Below are 27,088 nucleotides of genomic sequence, written 5' to 3'. Positions count from 1 at the left end.
AAGTCACAGACACGCTAAGGCCACGGGGGTCACAGGATCCGGGAGCCCAGGTGATTCCCAGAGCCGAGACAAGGCCTGGTGCTTCAGGCGCCATGGGGGAATCGGAAGCCCAGCTGGCACGGGAGCAGGCGGCACTTACAATGATCATCAAAACCATTGGTCCCAGGTAAATGATGATGAAGAAAAACGCAATCATGGCCAGGGTCAGGATGCCTCTCACCCACCAGTTCTTCCATCTACGGCGGAGTGGAGGGAAAGGAGACATGTTAGGAGCCCGGAGACAGCCAGAGCACCCACGCCAGGCATCCCTGGGATGCAGTTCCGCTGGTCAGCTCACTGCTCTCCAAGGCCGCGTCCCTCCCCAGACCGAAGCCCTGACGGCAGCCACAACCAAACTCCACAGAGGGGCCCGAGTGAGGGAGAAAGGGCTGGGCGCGTGCTCTGCGTGCAGAAGGCCCAGCTCAATCCCGGCACTGCACAGTCCCAAGCACTGCCAGATGCATCCTCCCACCCCCACTCTCTCCCCCACATAACCAAAGGAACCAAGGGGCCAGGAGGCAAAGAACAAACAAACAAAATCCAAGGGAAATATGATTCTCGCTTCTGTATCTGCTTGGATGACTTTTTTGGGGTTTGTTTCTGGGACACACACAGTGGGGCTCCGGGGTTATTCCTGGCCCTACACTCAGGAATTATACCTGGTGGGCTCGAGGGGACCCTACGGGGTACCGGGGATGGAACCTGGATGTGTGGCGTGCAAGGCAGATGTCCTACTCACTGTACTATAGCACCGGCCCTTCTACTTGAAGGGCGGCTATGGCTGTGTCTAGCGGGACTGAAGTCATGAGATTTTCCCTGAAGAACCCTGGACTGCTTTGCTCTGAACCGCCACAGTGGTATCAACACAGAGCAATCATGACATGCGCTAGGCACTCTCAAAGGTCCCTGAGTCACCCAACCTTCTCACTAGCAGGGTGAGAAGGGGGCTGGCCAGGGCAGAGCTCTCTCCAGGACTACCTGGGATGTCAATGCAGAACCCGGGGCCCTGCCCACCGCACAAACCAGCCTTTCAAAGACCACACGCCAGAGGCACACACCTGTGCAGAGACTGTTTGGGGAATCTTAAGAGGTTCTGTTCTCTACAGAGCTGGTATCTCAAGGGACCCCCGCCCCTCCACCAAAAAAAAAGGCATATATAATGAAAATGAAATATTTTAAGTCTAGATTTACCCAAACTGAGACGTTTCTCAGTTCTTCAGGGGAATCAAAGCAGCACGGACGTGTGTGGGAGCAGGGAGAGCTGAGCTCTGAGGTTCCTCAGTGAGAAGCAGTACCCCATGCCGGGTGTCATAAAGCCAAGGATCACCATGGGACGTGCTGAGGCAGTTACTTAGCCCCCCCCCCACCCCCCCGAACTCTTTGTCAAGCCTCCCCCTCCTCAGGGTGCAGCTCCCAGCCTGGCCTGCTCTAGAGTCAAGGCCTCACGGTCAATGCTGGTTTGTTGTTCAGCAGAGATGCTCTCCTGGGTGCATTGGGCACGGGCTGGGAGGCACAGGGGGTACATGGGAGCAGCTGCTGTTCTGAAAGGGTCTTGGGGTCTGCTGAAGGGCGCCTACTCGCTCTGTCAGAAGGCATGGCAGAGCCAGGGGTCAAGTGACAGTACAGCGGGGAGGGCGCTAGCCTTGCACACGGTCAACCCGGGATCAATCCCTGGCACTGCACAGTCCCCAGACACTGTCAGATGACACCCCTTAGGTCCCCCAAGCACCACTAGGAGTCATTCCTAAATGCAGGGGCAGGAGGCACCCCTGAGCATCACCAGGTGTGACCCAAAATCAAAATAAAAAAAGAGAGAAAGAGGGGCTAGAGCAATAGCACAGCGGGTAGGGCATTTGCCTTGCACGTGGCTGAGCCGGGTTCGATTCCCAGCATCCCATATGGTCCCCTGAGCACCGCCAGGGGTAATTCCTGGGTGCAGAAGCAGGAGTAACCCCTGTGCACTGCTGGGTGTGACCCAAAAAAGAAAAAAAGAGACAGAGAGAAAGAAAAAGAAAGAGGAAGGAACGACAGCTGTGAAAGTGCTTAGCAAGCCCCAGTACTTTCCAGAAGCAGCGCTCAGAGAAAGCACAAGGACCCCAGGTCTCCGGCAGTGCTCGGACACCCGCGCTTACCTGGACGACAGGTTCGAGAGCGCCCGGTTGAGCACCTCGGGGGTATCGTCCACAGGGGCAGGGATGGGAGCGGCTTCCGCTCGGCTCTCACTGTCCGACGCTGTCTCCCCCTCAGTCTTGACTTCTGCATCCTGTGTGGAAGGAGACGAGGGGAAGGTGAGCAAGGTTTAGCAGATGCCTGGGAAACACACGCCTGTCCCGGGAGGGATGCGAGGAAAGATGCGAACAGGTGACAGGACAGATGGGCACACAGCATGGCGGCTGGGGCAGCAATGGGGTTGGGGGGTACAGTGCTCGGGGCTGTGACTGGCAGATTGGGGGGAGCGTCCCCAACCCTGCCCTGCAGCAAGTCGCCAGGTCATCACACACCCAGGACATCTGTCCGCCTCTGCAAGGCCGTCAGACCACCACACTGATACTGCCATAGCTCTCAGAGCCACCAGGCAGCCTGAAACTCTGGCCAGGGTCCTTAGGGCAAGCCGGGGGCACAGCCCACCCACCCCAAGTCCAGCGTTACTAGCAGGCACCACAAGAGCAGGCCATGAGGTCACTTGACTAGCCTGATCAAGGAAGGTGACAGACAATCAGTGAGTCATGGGGCTAGGTCTCTGTCCTCCCTGGCCCCAGGTCCGAGTCGGCACACTCGGTGATGTCACCCACAGAGCAGGGCACAGCCCCCCTCGTCCACCCGCAGGGTAAGACCGGAGCCATGCCTGGGACACAGCACTACTGGACTCTCCTAGTCCTCAGGGAGGGCTGAAGGGCTGTGCGGGAAGAGAAAAGCAACCACTCAGGAGGCGTCTCCCTGCCCAGGGAGAAGAGCATTTCCCAAGCCTAGGAAACGCGGAGCAGTTCTGGGAAGGAGAGAAAGCCCGGAAGAATCCCATTTAGGCAGGAAGCAGCAGGGACACTGAGAGCTTCAGCGGCTAGCTCCAAAGCAGGGCAGCCGGCGGCCAGGGCTTCTGACTCCAAGGCAGGATTCCTCTCACTGCACCATTCTGGGAGCCCTTTACTCCTCAGTAAGAAACTCAGAACAAACTAAACCTCCAAACGGCAAAGGCTGTTTCACCACATCTTCAAAATTTTCATTATACACGTGGGCAAGCACACCAAATTATTTTTCAAGTTGAAGTAACAATTTAAATGTGTCTGACAAGAGTTGGAGGGATGGTCCGCTCGGTGGGGTGCTTGCCTTGCATGAGGTCACATGGGTTCGACCCCAGCACCACATATAGTCCCCCAAACTCAGAAGTGATCCCTGAGGGGCTGGAGCGATAGCACAGTGAGTAGGGCATTCACTTTGCACGCAACCGACCCGGGTTGGATTCCCAGCATCCCATATGGTCCCCTGAGCACCACCAGAGGTAATTCCTGAGTGCAGAGTCAGGAGTAACCCTGTGCAACACCGGGTGTTACCCAAAAAGAAAAAAAAAGTGATCTCTGAGCTCAGAGCCAGGAATAAGTGATAGCACAGTGAATGTGGCCCATAAATAAAAACAAAACAAAACAAAACAAATTGCCCAACAGAGCCACAGAAAACAGTTCAACAGGCTGGACCATGGGCTTATATGCCGGAAGAAGGAGGAGCCATCCCCAGGCCCAGCTGGGAGCAGCCCCTAAGACAATCAGGTATGATCTCAAAACAAAATGTCCCTGACCACTAACAAGAGACAAAACCGAGCACCCTATCTCATAACCACTGGCCGTTCGCCACGCCTTCCCTTTTGCGATTTGCAGGAGTGTTTTCAGAGCTCCAGATTTAAGTGTGACTAATTTTAAGCGTGTGACTAATGTGTTCTCCCGTCTGCTCTAATCCACCCCCAGCCCAGTCATTGCCTCTCAGCACCAGGCAAAACTCATACTGAGGGGAGAGCTATGGCGCTGTCGTTTTCATCACAGACCATTTCTCCCCCTGGTGTCTCTTGAAAATGGGGCCCAGAGCCCTTATTCTCACGGCATCCCCGGGCATGGCATGGAGCGAACGCTCCCGGATGAAAGGCAGGCTGCAGGAGTGGGCGAGGAAGGATGCTAGAGACCTACCCCTACTCTCACCCAGACAGCTCTCTCAAGCGAACCCCAACTGTGTCGGGAGCACCAAGCACAGGCTGGAGCTAATGCAGGGCTAGACCCCAGAGAGGGGGCCCTGGCAGAATGGTAATCTAGTGCCACTGCTTGTCTTGGCCACAGCTGAGCCAAGGGGCCAGGCAGCCCAGTACTGAGTCACCTTACCAAAGGGGTCCTCCTTCCCCAGGAGCTTCCCTGCTCCCCTGTGAGAGGGACCGAAGCCCGGGAACTCGGAGCAGCCCTGCCTGCTCTGGACCGCCCCACCATCCACACCCCCCAGGCGAGCACCAGCTAACCATGCTGGCCGGGTATCTACAGCTCGGCCCTCACCCCAGGGTCTTCAACCCGTGAGCACCCAGGCCCCATCAGGGCATCTAGAAGCCAGAGGAACTGAGCTCAACACACACAGAGCTCAGCACGGGGTTATTTTTAACTTATCCATCCTGTTGTCAAGGAGATTCACAAAGGCTGCTGGTTCCCAGGAGGGAAGGGCAGGAAGGAGCCCAGGCAGAGGCCCTGGGCGGGAGCAGGGGGAGGAGGGGGGGTGCAATCTCTAGACCTCCTGGCGGGAGCTTCTGCGAAGGCAGGCCGGCACCGCTGTGCCTGCGCTACCCCATGCTGGTGAAGTGAAACGTCCTTAGCAGAAAGCAGTAGCATCCCACGGAGCCCGCCACAAAGACACGCGTGGCATTGCCCAAGGTCAGGGGAGCTAGGACTGAACAAGCACAAATGAAACCAGTCTGAGTCTCGGAGGAGACTGAATTCCGGGGCTTCACCTGTCTGCACAAGTGTGTTCCGGGGTCTGGGGACTCACCTGGGCCACTAAACAAGCATCCTCAGCAGCCGTACCCGGAGGCTCCCTCTGAGCTGACAGACCAGCAGTCACAGACAGCCCCTTCCACCAACAGAGCTCCACGCACGGAGGGGCAGGTTGATGGAGGCAGGAAGGGGCAGTGCCCGGGCTTCTGACCCCTGTCCCTGACAAGTGGGTGTCACAAGACTGAGCAAGGGAACAACAACAACAAAACCCTGGAGCCCCCACCGGGGCATCCGGCACTCAGGCCCGTGCCACCTCCCCTGGGCTGGCTCCTGAGGACACAAGTCTCCTCCGCATTGGGGCTGCATCCATATGGGCCCCGCAGGAGTCGGGCCTGGCTGGCGGTTTGCCCCTCCAAAGGACCGTGACTCCGGCACGTCGGCCACGAGCAAGAGGAGAAGCAGCCACTCGGGAAGGTGCGGGGCCCATGGACACACAGACCCCTGTCCTCCGGTGCGAAAAGGATTAACCTCAGTTTCTCGGTCCAGGGCATCATGGCCCCCTGTGAGCCCCCAGCACACTCTGAGGGGAGCAACAGAAGGGGAGGGGGCGCACAGGAGGCCACAGTCATCAGGGAATGACTCAGGAACCCTGGTTTAGAGATCAGAGGGGGTATCAACAAAGCCTGTGACACCAGGGACCTGCTGTGCACCCCCGCAGCTCAGCAGCCTGGCCACAGTGTAGGATAGAAAGAAGTGGGAGGCATCCCAAGCCAGGGGTGCAGCAGGGATAGAGGGGGGTTCACAAGGAGCTCAGCCTGCCCGGCCTCCTCCTGCCCATTGTCCAGGCATACCCGTGGTGGGACCGGACACCCCAGAGCCCAAAAGCAGGCTGGGGAAAGTGGGGGGGGGGGGGGAACAACGACAAGACGAGACGAGACGGGACGGGACGGGACGGGATGGGGGACGGGCCACAACTGATGCCTGGCTGTCGGCTGCCATGTTCTTTCCTGTGGCACTTCATAATGGTGTTATTAATATGAACACACACACATACACACACACACACACACACACACACCAAACTTGGTAATTTTTTGCCAACTGGGGCACGTGGCACAAACATCACACCTGCCAAGACATAGTCTGCCAGCAGCTCTGGGCTTCCTGTTTCTCACCACGGTGAGCAGGGCCTGAAGCATCACGGGCATACAAAAGATTTTTGTTTTGAACAAATGAACTGCAATTCAATTCTTGTTTGCGCCTCCATGGACCTGCTCTGAGGGTGTGACAGGATCCGCTCTGGTTTCCAGCTGGGGTGCCAGGCCCCAGGCCCCTGCCACTATGACGGGCCTTGCTTGAGCCTCACCCTACTCTGACCCCTCCCAGCCGCACAGCAGGTCAGACCCCATCAACTCTGGGCCCATGCGGGAGGGAGAGGTCGGGGGAGAGGCCGTCGGACCATTCCGGCCTCCTCAGCCCCAACCCCAAGCCTCTCTTCTCCTTTCTTCCTTTGCAACTTAAGGCGAGTGGCGCAGATCCTGTCTCTGATTCTCTCTCGCTTCTCACCGCCCATCCTCTGCCCATCCTCCCGGAATCCCTCAGCAAACTCCAGAGGGGTTTGGGGGGTGCTGGTGTAAACAGGAAACAAGAGCGGTGCTGTCCGTGGCAGGGAGGAAAGGAACTTTCCAGGCCTCCTCCCTTCCCACTCACTTGGTTATTAGGGAAAGGCAGAACCCTGCGGTGTCCTGGTACACAGGGACTCAGGTGAGACCTGTCAGTATCTGCGTAGATTTGTATGCTTGAAAAAAAAAAATCCGTCTCTCACAGCAGCCCAGAAGCCCTCCCTGAGCAAAGCCAGAGAAGGCGGCAAGGGAGTGGAGGGGGGGGGAGTCACAGAGCAAGAGGGAAGTTTCTTGAGGGTCAAAAGGTGCCTTTTCCATGTGAGGAGGCCCCTGGCTCATTCCATCCAGAGGGATCACGTCATCTCCACAATCCTTTTGCACCTGAGACAGATGTCCTGAGGAAAGCCATTAGGTTGGGCCTACTCTTCTGCTAAGTAACAAGCTGCCTTCTGCTTGGCAAGCTCCGTGCAAGCTCCTGAGGTGACGGACTGACGCGCTCTTAGAGACCCCAGGGGCGGGGCCATGTCCACACAGCGATGCTTCCCAGGATACTTGCTCGCCATTCCCTTCCCTCCCACCTCCACAGAGAGCACCAGGGCCGCTCTCCACACCCACCTGGGGCAGCTCAACAATGAAAGGCGCTGGCAACACTTTCCCCCCCACTCTCGTCCTGCACTCCTGGGACCTGCAGCAGCCTTTGATGTTATTGCCGGGAAACACTCTTTCTCCTTCCGGCCTTATTTCCCTCCTGCTTTCCGACAGACAATACCACTGGGAAGATAGAACCTGGCTCGCAGCCAACCCAGGTTCAATCCCCGGCACCACATAAGATCCCCAGGATTCCACCAGATGTGATTCCTGAGCGCAGGGCCAGGAGTAAGACCCAAACCCCCCAGGAGTGGCGCAAACCTCTCCTTCCCCCCAAAATGAAGCCAACACTCAAGGACCCTAAGAAACGGTCAATCAAGTCTCGGTGAGGTTCGAGCCCAAGATTAAGCCAGGATGAGAACTTCCTTGGTCCTTGAGTCACACAAGCAAAGAGAATCCTTCTTCTTTTCCACGTTAGGATTTTTCCCTTTTTTCCCCCCAGGAGGGTGGGGCACACCCACTGATACTGGGGACCACCATGGTCACACGCAGAGGAAGCGAACAGAGCATGTGGCGTGAAGCTCAATCCTGGGCTGCAGCGCATAAGCGAGGCACGGGTTCTGCCAATGAGCCACTTTCCTCCCACTTTGATGAAGCTTGTGTGGCTTCTTATATTTTCAGCTAAGGCAGTCTTAGTTTTCCAATCACATCCCTTTTACACCACACACACACACACACACACACACACACACACACACACTTCCTCAACACCAGTGCTCTCTGCACTGCACTTAGTGAGAAACCTACCCAACTGTCCTCAGCTTCCAAAGGCTAGTCAGAGCCTCTCCCCAGATATAGCGCACTCTGCCAACACAACACCTAAATCCAGTAAGCAACTTAAACTCAACACATCCAAAACTAATTACTTCCTTTTCCACCTTCACTAGCTCTTCCTCCTGTTTTCCTCCAAGACCCTAATTTAGGGGCTGGAGAAATAGTGCAGGGGTTAAGGAGCCTGCCTTGTATGCAATGACCCCGATTCAACCCCTGGCACTACATGGTCCCCTGAGCACAGGGTCCTCCCACCCAACGCTGCCAAATAAACCCCTTCCCCAAAATAAAGATCCTCGTTGGCCTGGATGTACTCCCTGGAAATCACTCATGATCCTCACGACCAAGTCTCACCAAAGTTCCCTTTACTGGAGGAACTTTCCTTACTCCCATTCTCACTGTTAGTTCCTTCGCCAAAGTCTGACTCAGGCAAGGAAAGCAGGGGAATATCCCCCAATATTCTGGGTTCTTCTTGGATTGCGTTAAGTCAGCAAAACATTAAACAGGTGAACAAAGGAAAAACTGATTTAATGAAACAATGATACAATAGAGAGAATTTACAGGGCAGTCGATTTTTGGTTTTGTTTGGGGGCCACATCTGGAGGTGCTTCTGGATGGGCTCGGGGGACTATATGGGATGCCAGAGATTGAACTAAGTTGGCTGCATGCAAGGCAAACGCCCTCCTACCCACTGTACTATCTCTCCAACCCCAAAGGGATAGTCAATTCTAAAAAAATAAATAAATAAATAAAAATCAATACACCTGGTCTGCATTAAGGGACCTGGTCATCAGAGAGAGAAGAGCAGGACTCCACAACAAGGAATGGGCTTCATCTTTACACAGTTAAAAGATGAGTTTCTCACAGAGAGTGAGGAGGAGTTCACGAAGGACCTTAACACCATGATGATGCCCCACCCCCCAAATGACATGCCTTGAGAACAGCAGGGAGCAGGAGCAGTGGTTATTCCTTCAACAAGGAAACCAGCAAAGGACAGGGACAAGTGTCTTCTCTTATTCTTAATATGCATGCCTGTGAAAGACAGTCAGCAGACAGTTTAGTCAACTAGAACAAAGCAGACCCACTGTAAGGCCGTTCCTTTCCAGATTCCCGCCTGGGCGTCCAGAGAAAGCAGTTGGCAGAGAGCTGCACTGAGCTCCTTCCCTGGGAAGTAAATCTGGGTTTTATTGGTCCTGACAAGTGAGTCACTCCCCAAGGACAATTTACACTTGAAGGAGCTGTTGGAGACAACGCATCTGTCTTTCCAGGGCTCCAGAAGAGAAGAGCATCTGGCGGAGAGGTCGGAGAGGTCAGGCAGATCCGAGGCAAGGTGCCCCTGAGCGCAACCAGGAGCCAATCCAGGCCCTGAACAGGGATCAGGCCCCTGAACACCGCAGGGTGTAACCCCTTCTCCCCAGGGAGTTTTCATTTGGACGCTGAGATCTGAGGCAGAAAACATTCTAGAACCGAGAAAAGGCAAATGGAAGCAAGGATCCATCCTTCCAACGAGCAGTGGGGTCTGTTTCCCATGGATATGGTCTGCCTGCCTCCCTCCCTCCCTTCTTTCTGTTAAGCCACACAAGTGATGCTCAGGGCTTGCTTCTGGCTCTGTGTTCGGCGACCACTCACTCCTGGCAGGCTCAGAGGACCAGAACCATTCGGGGATGATGGGGATGGAACCCAGGTTGGGCACATGCAAGGCAAGTGCCCTACCTTCTACTCTGTACCACCTTTCCAGCCACCCCCCACCCCCCATGGGAACCATGACTTGGAAAAAAAAAAAATTTGTTTTCCCCCACAATACCTGCCTCTGCTCAAATTTTATTCCATACTTTCACTCATCACTTGCACAGAATAGAAATCAGGGAAGTGAAGTCCAAATAAACAAAGAAAGCTAGCAAAAGGGCAAGTGAAAATAGTAAGGCCCCCCAGGCTGAAGGAGAGTCACCTGTCACAGGTGTGGGCTGAGAGCACTCAGCAGGGGTGACTGAGCGCCTGGGCCACACCCAATGGGATTGGCAGGAGCATTAGGCGGGTAAAAGGCACACTCTCCCTCTGAGGCGACAACGGGCGACACTTGGACAGTCCACGGAGGCCCAATTCGAGCGCCTTCATAAGAGCCAGCCCTCCGCCCCACCAGGGAGATGGATCCCACCTGGCAAAGCTACGAGCCCCCCAGACTCCTCCCTGGATGCACCCCCACCTCCTCCTCTGGGCCGCTCCATACACAGCCAGGTCAATGATGGAGCCCAGCAAATGCCCCACTCCTCTGCTCATTTCTGCCCAATGAAGACAAAACGCCCCCCCACGAAAGGCGAAGGTCCCCAGCCCAGCCACCCCCCCTCCTGCTCAAGGAAAATCTCCCCAAATTCTATTTATGGGAGTTGGGGGGCGTGTAAAGGGAGGGGGGAGGCCTCCTCTCAAACAAAAGGTTTTGCCAAGCATCTGGGACTATTACCTTAATTGACAAAGGAACAAATATGACCTTTCGTGGCGGATGATATGACTCAGGGTCTTGAAAGGACAGGCTCCAAGGCGGAAGGCAGCGTAAAGACAGCAAAGAGAGACAGGCTGAGTCAGGCAGTGTCAACAATTCCCAGAATCCAGCGCCTCCGAAGGAGCAAGGGCCTGCGAGCTGCCTGGTTTCAGCCTCCAGAACTGGAGAGGATCAAGCTCATGAACACTCGCCCTATCCTCCCAGGCTCCCAGAGATGACAGGTCCCACCTCCTCCCCACGCGTTTGTCCGGCTCCACAATCTAGATTCCAAGTTCATCAAAAAGTGAGAAGGAGGCCAGAGCGATAGTACAGCGGAGAGGCATTTGCCTTGCATGTGGCTAGTCCAGGTTCGATCCCCGGCTCCCCATATGGACCGCTGAGCATGCCAGGAGTAATTTCCTAAGCACAGTCAGGCAGGAGTAACCCCTGGCCCCGCCAGGTGTGGCCCCAAAACCAAAAGAGAGAGAGACAGACAGACAGACAGAGGGGGACAGAAAGGGAGAGACAGAGACAGACAGACAGACAGACAGACAGAGAGGAGGAGGAGGAGGAGGAGGAGGAGGAGGAGGAGGAAGAGGAGAAGGAGAAAAAGAAAGCCCAAGAAAGTACGAAGGCCCTTAGTCACCTGCTTCCCTAAAGCTCTCCCTGGCCTTCATCCGGTGAAAGTGAAAGGAGTTAATTTTACTTTGCCGGCCATACGTTGAATTTTTATAAGATTCATCAACTGTGGGGCCAGAGAACAGGAGTTTCGGCACTTGCAATGAACAAGGCTGACCTCCACCATCCTTCAATCCCCTACCCCCTCATATGCCCCACCAGGAGTTATCCCTGAGCACTGTGGGTGTGGGAACCCACCCACCCCTACCTCAACACAGTCATCAACCTTTATCTAGCAGGCCTGGAGTGGGCGGAGAGGATAACCCTAGAGCTACGATTATCCAAACACACATGATGACTGGAAGGCCGAATCTGCAGTCCTCTGTGGAGAAATGCGTGCAGGGAAGGGAGAGAAGGAAGGTTCCCAGGGCACTCAGAAAGCCCAGGGTGGTGGGGAGCTGTACTTCCAGGCAGCAACTGTGACGCCAGGAAAAATGCTTTAAGTAAGGCAGAATAAAACCTCTTAAGCCCTTGATGGCAGGGCTCTGCCTCACAAAACATGGAGGTCTGTGCACATTTCCATTAATTTCTTTAGAATAATGGGAAGTAATTTCACTAGACAGAACCACAATCCACCCACCCTGTTGGCCCCCGGAACTGCAGGCTGGAAAAGTCCTTTCCAAGGCCTGCTTGGGGGCAGAAAGGCCGTACAGCACGTAGAGCATTTGCCGACCTGGGTTCAATCCCCGGACCCCAGATAGTCTCCCGAACCCCACAGAAGTGATCCCTGAGCACAGAGCCAGGAGAAAGCCCTGAGCACAGCCGGGTGTGGCCCAAACCCAAAAATCAAGGCACACTCTCCAGTACACGACCCAGGGCTCTGGTGGATGGTACAGACCACATACCATGCACTCATCATCTTAAGGCCTGAGCTTCACGCCTGGCACCAATGAGGCACCCCTGCCCAGCACGAGGTGTGGCACCCCACAACCAAAAGAGTCACAAAAATCACTGCCTTCACACTAAGAGGCATCTGCTTGAGTCAGGAAGACAGTCCAGATGGTAAAGTGTTTGCGTCGCACGCATTGGACCGGGGTTCAGTTCTCAGCATCCCATAGGGTCCCCTGAGCCCTGCCAGGAGGCATCCCTGAGCCTGCAGCCAGGAGTAGGCCCTGAGCACCACCACGTGGGGCCCAAAAGCACACAAAATTTCAACAGAGATCTCAATTGTTTTGGGAGACTTGTTTCCTCTTTTACCCACAGAATAAAAGCGTACTGTTTAGTGGCTGGAGCAATAATACAGCAGGTAGGTCGTTTGCTTGCACGCGGCCAACTCGGGTTCAATTCCCAACATCCCATATGGTGCCTGAGCACCGCCAGGAGTAATTCCTGAGTGCAAAGTCAGGTTTTAACCCCTGTGCATCGCTGGGTGTGACCCGAAAATTAAAAAAAGTGTACTGTTTATTTCTAAGTGTTCAGGGTCAGGGAGCTATCGCAGTGGAAGAGCACGTGAATGACACCCCAGCAATGCCAAGAGTCAAAACTTATATGGAATCCTGCTCTCTGATGCATGTTCTGACAAGAAAAATGAATCACACGTCTGGATGTGAGGGCCCCAAGTTAGATCCCCAGCACTGCAGTCCTCCAAGCCTAAAAAAGGGTTTAAAGGGGAAAAAAAAAATTTTGTTATTGATCTACAGTTTAATTATAGTTGGAGAACATACTTGGTGTGAATAAAATTCTTTAAAAGATAATAAAAATCTAGCACTGTCCTCTCATTGTTCATAAATTTGCTCCAGTGGACCCAGTAATGTCTCCATTGTTAGACTTGTTGTTACTGTGTTTGGCGTATCGAATATGTCATGCAGAGCTTGCCAGGCTTTGCCATGCGGGCGAGATACTCTCGGTAGCTTGCCGGGCTCTCCGAGAGGGGCGGAGGAATCGAACCCGGCTCGGCCGGGCCGGTCATACGCAAGGGAAAAGCCCTGCCGCTATGCTATCACTCCAACCCAAATAATAAAAATCAAGTCACAAAAATAGTAAGAGAATTAATCAGGAAAGAAAAAAACTTTATGAATCACAGAGTAAAAACACTGCTTGGGTATGCTTGTATTGGAACAGAATGTAAAATGTGTTTATTCCTGAGGGCAAAAATGCCCAAAAGGCCCAGAGGCAGAAAACTGTTGTAAATTAAGTCACCCCACAGAAGCTGTGGGGAGCAGGAATCACTATTAACCTTTTCCCCACAAAAAAACTATGACACGGATTTGGGGCCAGAGAGACAGTACAGCTGGGGCATTTCCCTTGCATGAGGCTTATCTGGGTTCGATCCCAGCCAGGAGTGACCCCTGAGCACAGAGCCAGGAATAAGCCCTGAGCACCGCCTGGTGAGGCCAAAAAACAAAACCAAAACAAAAAACAAAAAAAGACATAAAAGCATCACACCTGCTTGCTCTTCAAGCTCCTGCTTTCTCTTTAACACAGACTTCCTCTTTTTTCTCTCCCTCTCACATCGTTCTAAGTTTCATTTCATAAAAACTATCTTGAGTCACATTTTGGCCTCCTCCTGGAACTTTGCTGCGATGGAAGGTGACAGGCCCAGAAAACCTGTGCTGAGGTTAGGACTGACTTCCTTTCCTGCAGAGAGCACTGCCTGGCTCCAGCCTGGACCCTTGGCTCCCTGAGAAACCAGGACGCAGGGGGTCATCTCCTGGAACTGTGCAGAGCAAGTTCCTGGCAACATGAGGACTCAACTCCAGAGGCTGTGGAGAAAGAAGCCTCCAAACCCCTTGGTGAGAGCAGGCCTCCCCACTCCAGCACTCCTGTCTCAGAACGGCGACTGACTGATGCAAACTGGAGAGACTTGCAATTTGGCAAAACCTGTGAAAATCATGTGCCAACGATTTTAAGGCTTCTCCAACCATGGATACATCATTTGAGTGTCAGACGATGGGAAATGTTAGCACTTTCACCATTCTGGAAGAATAAACTGAAGATTCAACAGAGCTTTAAAAAAAAAAAAGGCCCATGTCCCACTGCGGCCGCCGTTAAGCTCATCTACCAGCCTGGTTCCAGAGGCTCATGAATAAATCAAGAGACAAACCAGCCACAAAAATTTCCCGATTCCAGTTCCTGGCCGAGACCGCGAGGTGATCTCAGGAGGGGGGCAGGCCAGCTCTCACCCCAGCAGCTGCTCCACCCCAGGGCTGAGGCCAGTCTCTGACCAGACTGACTAATGAAATATTCTGGATTTCCTGGAGCAACATTCTCCACACTCGACAACAATGGTATCCCAGTAGTAGCACACCTACCAGATTGGAGGGAGCGTAACATAGAAGCCAACCAATCTCAACTAACAAAAGCATTCACGCAGAAGCCTTAACTTGCAACAACATCTCAGTAAACCCTCAGTAATGTGCCTCCCCCTCCCCCCCCCCCCCCCCCCCCCCCCGTGATGAGATACAACCATTTCCACACATTTTCTTCTGCACAAATACTTTTTTATTATTCCATCAGCCGCTTGCAATATAAAATAAATTACTGTGGGCCTGCTATGGGGGGGGGGGAGGCTTGAGGGGTGGGAAACGGAACAATGGTGGAGGTAAAGTGACTGAGGTAGTCAGACTGGGGTTAGAACAATGAATGCCTGTAACAAATCATCATGAACAATGTTGTAAACCACAGTGTTTATATAAGGTGGGAGGGGTTGGGGAGGGGGGGGAGGAACACACTGCACCTGTATGGTACAAGCAAGTTGTCACCCCATTAACATCTGAGACTTAAGAACTCCAAAGGTATCACATGAGAAACCTCCTTCCTTTCCAGAATCATCCGGAGAGGAAGAAAAATAAATAATCAAGCAAAATTTCTGCCTGCAGCCTTGCCCATACGTCCGTTCAAACGATTTTTCAAGTTATGCTAACACTAAGGAACACCAAGACAAACTGGAAATGCTACCCTTTTTTGTTTTTTTTTGGGGGGGGGGGTCACACCTGGCAATGCTCAAGGGTCACTGCATTCAGGAATTACTCCTGGAGGGGCTCAGGGGAACATACGGGAACCCAGTTCAGCTGCAAGCAAGGCAAAAAGCCCTCCTGCTCCAGGCCCAGGAAATGCTACTCTTAAACTAGGAACCATATCACATGAGCAATTCAAAAGCTTCAGTTTAGTGCTGGTGGCCCTGAGCACCACACACATGAGCACCACACCAGACTGCACCAGCATCACAGGAAACGGCCCAGGGCCCCAAATAGCCACTGGGTGCCTCCCGTTATTAAACAAAAAAAAAAATTTTTTAAATTAGAATATGGAGGCTGGAGAGATAGCACAGCGGGTAGGGCGTTTGCCTTGCACGCGGCCAACCCGGGTTCGATTCCCAGCATCCCATATGGTCCCCCGAGCACCATCAGAAGTATTTCCTGAGTGCATGAGCCAGGAGTAACCCCTGTGCATCGCCGGGTGTGACCCAAAAAGAAAAAAAAATTAGAATATGGTTGGAGAGACCTACAGGGTTAAGGTACTTGCCCTGCATGCGACTGACCCCAGTTGTATTCCCATCACCGCCTATGGTGCCCTGAGCACAGCAGGAGTGACCTTCATGCATAGGGCTAGGAGTAGCTCCTAAGCACCATGAGATATGGCCCAAACCACTCCCCAAAATACATAGAAGGAAAAGAAAGACTACAAATGAAAGTTGGTGCCAAAAAAAATTTTTTTTCTTCGAAGTTATCGAAAAAGATGGAGTTATTTGAAAATAAAAGATGGAGAGTTGCAATTCATCATTAGTGGATCCATCATTCCCCTACTCCCAAAGCTTTTCAACCTGAGGGGAAAAGTGAAACAAAAATATGCTTCATAAATGTTACCACTGACGATAATTATAAAAGAGCACTGCATTTTTAATTTTTCTTAAATTACAAACAATGTAGTCTCACAGTGGAGACATTACTGGGTCCGCTCGAGCAAATCGATGAACAACAGAAGGACAGTGCTACAGTACTACAGACAATGGAACTTTGCTGGCACAGGTAAACGCTATTTCCCTAAAAAAATAAAAAATCAAAATTTAAAGCCAATATTAATATATTTAATTTTAAATTTTAATTAAAATTTGGAGTTATGGAGTTATTGGGGCTGGAGTGATAGCGCAGCGGGTAGGGCATGTGCCTTGCATGCGGCTGACCCGGGTTCAATTCCCAGCATCTCATATGGTCCCTTGAGCACCGCCAGGAGTAATTCCTAAGTGCAGAGCTAGAAGCAACCCCTGAGCACCGCTGGGTGTGACCCCAAAAGCAAAAAAAAAAATGGAGTTATTAGTAAATGCAATTAATTTTTTTATTTTGAATAAGACTTAATTTTACTTATTTTATCCACTAACCTCCCTAGTAACAGTAATTTGCTTAGCATTTAAATTTTTCTGAATTTGGGGGGCCAGAGAGATAGTGCAGAGGGCAAAGCACCTGCCTTGCTTGCAAGCAGCAGGGTTCGATGCCTGGTAGTACATATGGTCCCTGAGACCTGCCAAGATTGAATCCTGAGCACAGCCTGGAGTAAACAAACTCAGCATCACTGGGTGTGGCCCACGAGCAAAATAAATATTTGTTTTTACAAATTTAGTTTTTTTTTGTTAGGGACCACCCCTGGCTAGTGCTCAGTGCAGAGGATCAAACCCACGGCCCCACACATGCACGAGATAAGTGCTCTATATCCCCAGCCCCATACGTTTTTATAAATTTAATTACTTGAGAGTCCATACTGTGCCCAATCTTTGTGCTACCACCCAGTTCTATTAGCTTTCCATACCATTAATTCAAAACACTTTTAAAGCTAGTAGTAAGGTTGACATTAAGCATTATCAACCATCCACATAGCATAGTGCTTCGGTACTGCATGCAGTTACCAGCCAAAATTTTCTTTCTGCTGCACAACTGACTCATTCAGTTCAACCAGTTCCTCCTTCGACCAGAGGCCAGGCTCTGGCTGCCTAGCCAGCGGCTAATCTGCAGAGCTAATCTGACCCCACCTTCAGGGCTCAGGACAGTCCAATCAGGGGCTCATGACCAATTTAACGGAAAAGCTGCACCATTTCAGGGGCTACCGGCTTCCTCCCTCCCAACCCCTGTCAAGAGACTGTTTTGCCACTCTTCCAGGAATCCACCCCCCTCCATGGATCAATATAGCTGGATGGAATCCTGTGGGGCCACAAAACCCCTACAACAAGGAACCTGACTGCACCCAGAGACCCAAATGCAGAAGCAACAGCACCTAACCAGGTTCTGGACACCTGGATTTCCCCGGAAGAGGGGAGGAGGTGAGAGGGCTCTGAGGAGGGGGGGAGCTGAGTGTACAAGACCTCAGCCCCCCTCCCCCACGGGCCCCGACTGGCTTGTGCCTAAGGACATCAGCGGCCACTGTCACCTCCTCCTCTTGCAGAGAGGTACAAGAGGAGAGACAGTCCCACTAAGAAAAAATTAAGTGGCCATAAGAAACCATTTTTCTCATCAGACTGAAGTAGATAAGAATTATTCACTGTGGGTTGAAAAAAACAGTGTACTCAACATAGTTCTCATGGAAATGTGCATTACTAAATGCAACCTTTCTAAAAGGCAATTTAAAAATTTGAAGAGGCCCCCATGAGGCCAGAAACAGCTCTAAGGGCTGGGTATAAGCTCTCCACGCAGGAGGCTGGGTTCAATCCTTGGCATAGCATGGTCCCGCACCCCTGAGCATGGAGCTGGGAGTAGCCCACAGTACCACTCAGTGAGACCCAAAAGCAAACAAAAGTGTCTCTTATGAGTCACATCTCCTCTGATCTAGCTACTCCATGATTCCATGTTGGAAAAAAAATGCCCTCAGAAAATATTCAGAGATCTGGTTGCTGGTTGCTCAAAAGACTCAAGAGACAAGCGTTGGTTCAAAAGAGCAGATTTAGGGGCTGGAGCTTATAGCACAGCGGGTAAGGCGTTTGCCTTGCACGCGGCTGACCGGGGTTCGATTCCCAGCATCCCATATGGTCCCCCGAGCACTGCAAGGAGTAATTCCTGAGTGCAGAGCCAGGAATAACCCCTGAGCATCGCCAGGTGTGACCCATAAAGCAAAAAAAAAAAAAAAAAAAAAAAAAAAGAGCAGATTTATCCAAATTTATCTAGCAACCTCCGAAAAAGTCACCTTAGGGCCAGAGCAATCACACACCAAGCTAGAGTACATGCTGTGTAAGCAGGACTCGGGTTCAACCCCCAGGACCAGAGTCCAACACCAGCAGGACTGCCTGGGCTCTGTGGACCATGCCCCATCCCCAAACCCAAACAAAACCCATCTGACTCTAAGTCTGGGGTTGGAGGTTTACAGAAGGGAAAAGGGGTGGAAGGACAACGGATAGTAAGGAGGGTTCAGTCACATGACTGCCCAGCTGGCATTGGGGGTCTGATAATGAGGGTTTTGCTTCTGGAAAAAGCATTGAAATAATAATTTCTCACGCGCATATGCACAAAGCTGGTGTCAGCTCTTTCCCTTTTGTCTGACTCCTGGTTTAATGCTAAGACACAATCAAGGAAAATACTCTTCTTTGTATTAAGAAACAAAGCCACAGCCAAGGAGGGACATGTCCTAAGACGTCTGAACTAGAGGGCATCTCTAGTGCTTGCTCTGCTGTACTGACGCTCTTCCTAGTCCTCCCTAAACTCGCTGGCTCACCTCCTAACACTCCCGGCCTCCCTTCCTCATTCTTCCAGCTCCTCCTCAAGTATCGATCACTCACCAATCCTCAGATCTACATACTCAGATAAGAAGGGAATCTGAGATTCACATATAGATGGTTCCAAGAGCCTGAGATTCTCCAAAGACACTGGAAGAAATTCCACAACCGCTTCTTTAGTGAACGCAAAGTTAAAAGGTACCAGCAACCAACGAAGGCAAGAAATTCTGGGCCAAATTTCCCTAAATGGATGGAAGGGCTCTGAAGATTTTCAAACCATCGTGGTTTTGACCCCCTGGACACAGTCTTATTTCTTCAACTTCCAGTGGTGGCTCATTCTAGTGTTTTGGATATTTTAAATGAAATGGGAAATGCAAGAATAACACATTAAAAAAAAAAAGCCAATAACAAGATAATTCTTCCGAGGAAATGTAAGATGCCTAACCCCTAACCCCTGCTCTCAACATTCGGTGGGGTTCTCCAGAATAACATGCTGTCATAATCTTATCACCTGTCTAATGAAAAGTTCCCCAAAAAAGGCTGTGTTATCTCGGGGGGGGGGGGGGGGGGGGGGGGGGGAGAGGGAATGGTTCTTTCAGCAGTTCTCATAAATAGCTACCCCCCAGAGGCAAGTATTCAAGAGACCATTATGCGCAAACTGAATATTCTCAGTACAGAGAATTCTGTGGAACAGAGAGGAAATGGAAATGGTAACTGTTGGAAGAGAAATCTGGGCATTTGGCTGACAGCCCTATTAAAAAAAAAAATCTCACAGAGTCCTTGCTCCCCCAAAACTACAGGAGAGGACGAACATCGGCCCAAGCAGTGTCAGCAACATTACAGCAGGAGGGCACCGGAGACGGCGCCAAGGGCTCCTACACAGGCTTGGCAAGCAGGAGCGACTCTGAGCACTGAGCCAGGAGCAACCCAGTTCTGCCAAGTGTGGTCCAAAAACTAAAGGGAAGAAAAAGGTTGGAGGCCAGATAATTGGTACAGCAGGTAGGTGGTTTGTCTTGTATGTGTCCAGCCTAAGTTCGATTCCCAGCATCCTGTATGGCCCCCTGAGCCAGCCTGTGCTCTGGAGTTCATGCAGTGCCAGGGATGGAGCCTGGATCTCCTGCAGGCACTCAGCTCTCTCCACTCGCTCTGCGGCCTGAAGGTGCATTTATTAATGCACATTAGTTTCTCCCGAGAGAACCGCCACCTGGAGCACTAAGAGCCTAATCAAGGCATCCCCATGAGGAACCCAACTCTGCCAGCAGCTACACCGCACACAGCAAAGAGCTGCTCCGATATCAAGGGCCGCGGTCTTCAATCGCCCTCGGCCGGCAGAGAAAGGCTGAGGACCACTGCTTTAATGGCTTGATTAAAACTACTAGCCCCATGGACCAGTATGCAGGAGAGGTACGATCCACAGGTGGAAAATGGTGTAAGAACAACTGAGCCAGAGACACAGTACAAGGTTAACATTGCGTATGGTCACCTGAGCACTGCCAGGAATGACTCCAGAGCACAGAGCCAAAAGTAGGCCCTGGGGGTGGGGGACAGGTGGGGAGGGTGGCAGGAGGGAAAGTGGGGACACTGGTGGTGGGAAATGTGCACGGATGGGTGTCGGAACATTGTGTGACTGAAACCCAGTGGTGAACAACCTTGTAACTGTGTACCTCATTGTGATTCAAGAAAAAAGGGGAAAAAGTAGAGCCTGTGTTTCAATTTAAAAAGAAAAAAAAAAAAAAAGGTCTGTCCAGGCTGGCTGGGGGGTGAGGAGGGTAAGAGCAGAAATCACAGATAGCATCAACCAAGAGGAAACCTTTCGTTTCATCCTCGAACAACAGAAGTATCACAACTACCGGATTCCAAATGTTGTAAGATGAGTTCAGTATCTCGAAACAAAGAACTTCCTATTGAGGAGGGCAGGCGGCCCATTCCTATGACCTCCACTGAACTCAGTGCCAAGGATTACAGAAAGGAGCACACCAATTTCCCTAGAAACAGCAAGGAGAGCGGTGCCTGCCGTGCATAGAGTCGACTCCCGTTCAAGCCCAGCACCACACACCTCGCCGGGAGTGACCCCGGAGGGCAGGGCCAGAAATAAGCCCTGAGCAGAGTGGGCTGGGGGCCCAACCACCCTCCCGCAAAACACAAAACAAAAAATAGCAACCGACTGCCATCAGCAGCAGGCATGAGATCTGAACAAATTTCTAGATGATGAAATAGGCAGAAGACAGATGAAGTGAAAAGAAAATTCACGCCGGATGTACCTGAGGGAGAATGGAGGGAGGAGGAGCCACACCATCCTCCGAAAGCCTGGGAGGGCCGTGGCTGCGATCTGACATCTGAGATCTGACCCAGCTGGAGGGTGAGACTTTGGGGGTTCTGCATCCCACCACTCGACCTAAAATAAAGTCTGTCAGGCCCCAGGCTCCAATAGGCACTTTAAATCTCAAATTCCCTCTCAGGAGAGAGGAGAGTCAAGGCACACAGCCCCTGTTCTTTTCTTGTTTGGACGAGACAGGGGGGTTGGGTTGTCTTCCCTGCCACTCCTGTCCCTCCTCCAGAACTGACTCGAAGAGCAATGATCAATAACCCCTTCGTGCACAGTCGCCAAACCCAGTGAGGAAACTACAAGGCATCCACACGGACTGTGAGGTGGAACTGAGAGGCAGGCAATGCCCACAGACTGGACGGCCTTTCAGCTGCCAGTCCTGGGAGAAGGGATCTGATCAACAAGCTGAGAGGGAGAGCGAGCTACAACCTTAGTACAGCAGGGAGGGCAATTGCCTTGCACATGGCCAACCTGGGTTCGATCCCCGCATCCCATATGGTCCCTGAGTTCCCCCAGGAGTAACTTCAGGGTGCAGAGCTAGGAGTAACCTCTGAGCATCGCTGGGTGTGGCCCCAAAACAAAAACAAAACAAATTCAAGCTAAGAAAGCCCAGCAAGCACATGGTGCAAACCTCCCACAACCCCAGCCAACGCTTCCCAGAAAAACACACACGGGCTTGTTAACACACACCCTTCTTAGGAGTCACGCTGATTTCTGTCAGCGTTTGTAAAGAGAGGACAAAAATGAATGTATATGTATGTCTCAAAGATCCATTCAGCACATTTAAAACAACTCTGGGGCCAGAACGATAGCACAGTGGAGAGGGTATTTGCATGCAGCCAACCTGGGTTTGCTAGCCAGTATCCCATATGGTCCCCCGAGGAGTGATTCCTGAGTGCAAAGCCAGGAGTAAACTCTGAGCCTTGCGGTGTGGCCCAAAACCAAAAAAAAAAAGAAAAAGAAAAGAAAAGAACTCACGGGACAATGAGCCACATTTTACATAATGCTTGGGAAGGGGCCAGGGAGAAAACTCAAAGGGTTGGAGTGCGTGCTTCACCCCACCACCACGATGAGTTGGGAATAGTGGCTGCCCCATAACCTGCTGGTGGGGTCCCCAAACATATAAATAAATAATGCTGGGAGAATGTCAGAATCATTACACATTTTCTCTAAGTATATCCAAATACAAAAATAATATGTGGGGTAGAGAACTCCTGAGCTGGCGCACGTGCTTTGCATGCAGGAGACCAGAGTCTGGTCCCAGGTACCTCATGGTCACCCCACCCCCTAGGAGTGGCTCAAGAAAAAAAAATTTAATAATTTAAATTTATATGTATACAAGTGTATGTGTGTGTCTGTGGGTCCATGTGTGTGGTCTCCATGCGTGCGTACACTGAGAATCACGCTGGCAACACAGGCCTTGCAAAGATGAATTTTTATTTTAAAAACAGCCTCAAGTCTGGGCCGGAGAGATAGTACAGTGGGGGAGCGCACTTACCTTTTGCACGCAGCCAACCCGGGTTCAATCCCCAGCACCCCCTAGGATTCCCCAGGCCTGACAAGGAGTGAGCCCTGTGAGGGCTGAGCCAGGAGTACGCCCTGAGCAGCACCAGGTGTGATCCAAAAACTAAAGAGCCTCCGGTCATACTGCAGCATAGATATCATTTATAAAGCAGAAATATAACACATTCAGAACTTTTTTTTTTTCTGGACTCCATGCTGTACCAAAGAAGAAAGCTCCCATTCCGGAAGCTCTACATAAAACCACAACAAAGCTGAGTGTTACAAAGTCTGACAGTTGCCCCTGACAGAGACCCATCATTAGGACCCACATAGTGCTTCCTCCAAACTGCCAAGCTTGAGATCAAAAGAGTCACTCCACTTATCACCCACTCCTCCATGCCCATTAACACTCCGCTGCTCCCACCCCTCTCTTCCTCCACAACACAGTTCATTCAAGCTGCCCAGTCTTTTGAGTTGTTCTCATTTCAGCTCAGCAAGAAAGTAGTACAGGGGTAAAGGAGCTTGTCCTGCATGCCGCCAATCCAAGTTCAATCCCTGGCACTGCATAGGGCCCCTAAGTACTGCCGGGTGTGACCCAAAAACCAAAACTAAAACCTTGAAATGTTCTTGTTTTTAACACTCTTGATAATCTTAATTACTAAGGTCCTCAATAGTGGGTTTTTTTTTTGGGGGGGGGGTGTAGGTTTTACATAAATGAGAAATTTCTAAAGTACAAGAATATGCTAAATATTGAAGTTCCTCAGAAATTTAAGCAGAATTGGGGCCGGAGAGAGAATACAGCAGGGAGGGCATTTGCCTTGCATGCAGCTGACCCTGATTCGATCCTCAGCATCCAATATGTCCCCTAAGCACAGTCAGGAGTAACTCCTGATCACAGAGCCTGGTGCCCCCCAGCCCCCAGGAAAAAAAAAATTAACAGGAGCAGTGTATGAGTCAGAAAATAATTCCACTTCAGCTTATGTTTCCAGAAGAATCCCAAGACAAGACTCCAACAGATTTCTAAACCCACAACAGTAGCATTATTCATAATTTGTGTTACTTATAGCTTGGAGTTACTATCACTGTCACTGTCCTCCCATTGTTCATCGATTTGCTTGAGCGAGCCCAGTAATGTCTCCATTGTGACACTTGTTACTGTGTTTGGCATATCGAATACATCACGGGTAGCTTGCCAGGCTTTTCCGTGTGGGGGAGATATTCTCGGTACCTTGCCGGGCTCTCCGAGAGGCACAAAGGAATTGAACCTGGGTCAGCCTGCTTGGCTGTGTGCAAGGCAAACGCCCTACCCGCTAAGCTATTGCTCCAACCCGGAGTTACTATATTTAAAAAAAAATTTTTAAATCACTAATTCCAAGAATTGGTCATCTGATGAACATATACAAAGACTTCTATTGTTAATCACCTCGAAGTGGTACTAAATCACAGATTTATGCAATATTGAGTTTTAGTAAATACTGCCACTATTCTAGGGTGGCTAGACCCATTTATACTCTCACAAACTAACTGAAAGAAAGTTCCACTTCTCCCACACCTGCCAGTCCTTAGCATTTGCAGCACCTCAGATTTCAGTCACTGATGGGGCATAGAGGGATCTTTTCAATGGATTTTGCTTTGCATTTCCCAATGACTAACAGTGTCAGGCATTTTCTGTACACTTATCAACCACCAGCTTTCTATTGTCTTTTATATCACTTTGCAGTAGTAAATCTTGACTGACTCTGAATATGAACCACCTGTCAGATAAACTTAGGGAGGGAGGCTGGGCCATCCCCAACTGTGCTGAGGGGTCACTCCCAGTGGTACCCAGGGGGACTGAACTGAGTAGGATGTGAGCAAGGCATTGGCTATCTTGTTACCAATATCCTCTCATGGTCTATGGCTTTGTTCATACTCTTGACTTGTGTGATAGAAGTCATCAGTTTCATCTAGCTCCATTTATGAATGGTTTCCATTTCAATCAGTGTGTGTGTGTGTGTGTGTGTGTGTGTGTGTGTGTGTTTTTAATGGGCCCTGCGGTGGTGTGGCACTCTCCTGTCCTGAGGGGCGCTTGCTCCCAGGCCCACACCCTTTCAGCTCTCTGCAACAACTCTCCCAGCTCATTTGAGAACCACACAATTCCCAGGCGGGACCATTGGAGAACCAGGATTTCAAATGAAGCTCAGACTGTGCCAAATGGAAGTGACCAAGAAACTTAACGCAAAAGAACTGGAAGACATCAAGTTTGGGTTTTGGTTGGGATATGTTGGGTTTTCAAACCACACTCAGGCGGTGCTCAGGGAACACTCCTGGAGGGCCTGGAGAGACCAGATGTGGCACCAGAGATTGAAGCCGGGTGGGCCACACGCGACGCAGACCCCCTGCCCACCGTACTAGCTCTCCAGGCCAAGACAACAAGTTCAAAGCAACTAAATATTTTTTATTCTAAACCAGATTTTTATTTTTAAAAAATAAAATTTTGGGGACCATATGTGGTGCCGGGGTTGAGCCAGGGTAGGTTCTATGCAAGGCATGTGCCTTACCCACTGTGCTGTCACTCAGGAGCCAATCTGTGTTTTGGGGTTTCCTGTTTTTGTTTTTTGTTTTTTTTTAACATTCTGGTTATTTTCAATTAACATGTTTTTGTTTGTTTGTTGGGGGTGGGGAGCCAACACCCAGCGATTACTCCTGGCAATGTTTGGGATGCAGGGATCAAGCCCGAGTGCACAACAAGGACCTTACTGGCTGTACTCTCTCTCCAGCCCCTCAATTAACTCGTTTCTGGAGCCATTGATGAACTTCCACTTTCTGACCACTGGTAGTTAAAAACTAAATTGTTGGCACCCAATCAAGTAAAATAAATAAAATAAATTGTTGGCACTCATTCCGCAAAACATAACAATGCAGTTTATCAGTGGGGGACAAACAGGGCAGCAAGGAAGGGATTTCTCTCTCTTTTTCCGTCTAGACTTTTCTTCTGCAATTGAAGAAACACTTGGTTCCACATGATACTCTTCATTGTGTTTCTCATCAACTGGAATAATATGAAAATTACATTCCAAATAACTCTTCTTCTAAAAAAAGTTCTCCGTGCTTTTTGGAATTTGAGCATTTCCAATAACAATCAGAAGTCAGTCAAGTCTGCAGCCTTAAGGAATCGTCAGTTTTCTCTTTTTATCTTTCTTATCCTCGCTTAAATCTTTTTTTCGGGGGCAGGGGATTGACCTGGCAGTGTTCAGGTGTGATCCCTGGCAGTGCTCAGGGACCATATGCAGTGCCAGGGACCAAACCAGGGTGGCTTGTGTACAAGACAAGTGCCTTAACTGCTATACTATTTCTCTGTACCTATCACTCCTTGTTTGCTTTTTGGGGGTTGTCTTTTGTTGTTGTTTTCTAACATGGAAGAGGAAAATATCTTTTCTGTCTTGGGCCATGCCCTGCAGTGCTCAGGGCTCACTCCTGGCTATACTCAGGGGACTGTATAGAATTCTTGGGATCGAACCCTGGTCAGTCACCTGCAAGGCAAACGCCCTACCCACTGAACTATCATTCCAGCCTGGGAAATATCTTTCTGCCATTTATTTTCTAAAGCAAGCAGGTCATTTTTCTGGCAGTGTTCTGTTTTTGTTTTGTTTCGTTTTTCTGTGTAATTCAGTTTTTTAATTTCCTGTGAACTAGCACTTAAGACTCTGCTAAGACACAGATACACCTTTTGTACGAGACCCCTTGGTCAGATGACGCATGTCGCAGCAGCATTGACGACTACTGCCTCTGTTAGGTCAAAAAACACTGTAGACATTAACGTTCTAGTTCTGTGACTCCTTTTACATCGATTCTATGAAGAGAAACTTTACCTAATCACCTAATCAAGTATCTGGCTACTCTAGGCCTAGCTTCTTAAACTGTGGGTCATGCCCCTATAGGAAGAAGGCCTAACTTTTAAAAAACAGGAGCTGCAGAGACAGTACAGTGGGCAGGCACCTGCCCTGCACGTGGCTAATCCTCGGTCAATGCACAGCAGCACACGTGACCCCCTGATCCCCACCAAGGCTAATCCCTTAGCGCAGAGCCAGGAGTAATCCCTGAACAAAGGCAGGTGTATTTTAACATTTAAAATAATAATAATAATAATGGGCTAGAGCGATAGCACAGCGGTAGGGCCTTTGCCTTACAAGCTGTCAACATGGCCGACCCGAGTTCGATTCCTCCACCCCTCTCGGAGAGCCCGCAAACTACCAAGAGTATTTCGCCCGCACGGCAGAGCCTGGCAAACTACCCGTGATGTATTCGATATGCCAAACACAGTAACAACAAGTCTCATGATGGAAACGTTACTGGGCCCGCTCGAGCAAATCGATGAACAACGGGAAGACCGTGACCGTGAATAATAATAAGTAATTGCTTTTGAGGGTCAAAGTACAGTGAGCAGGGCACTTGCCT

General features: G+C 50.8%; 1 protein-coding gene across 1 annotated transcript in view; it reads right to left on the bottom strand.

The window, feature by feature from the left end:
- Nucleotides 1-27,088, bottom strand: part of CDS2 (CDP-diacylglycerol synthase 2) — a 47,923-nt gene that overhangs the window by 11,275 nt on the left and 9,560 nt on the right. The window contains exons 2-3 of the mRNA XM_056122143.1: nt 2,172-2,302; nt 140-236 (exon numbers count right to left, since the gene is read on the bottom strand). Coding sequence (XP_055978118.1) covers nt 140-236; nt 2,172-2,302 — 228 coding nt within the window. The remainder of the gene's footprint in view (nt 1-139; nt 237-2,171; nt 2,303-27,088) is intronic.

The sequence above is a fragment of the Sorex fumeus genome, unplaced genomic scaffold (assembly GCF_029834395.1).
Source record: "Sorex fumeus unplaced genomic scaffold, SorFum_2.1 ptg000044l, whole genome shotgun sequence".
NCBI lineage: Eukaryota > Metazoa > Chordata > Mammalia > Eulipotyphla > Soricidae > Sorex > Sorex fumeus.
Note: the sequence above shows the minus strand (reverse complement) of the source record. Positions and strands in the feature narration are given on the sequence as shown.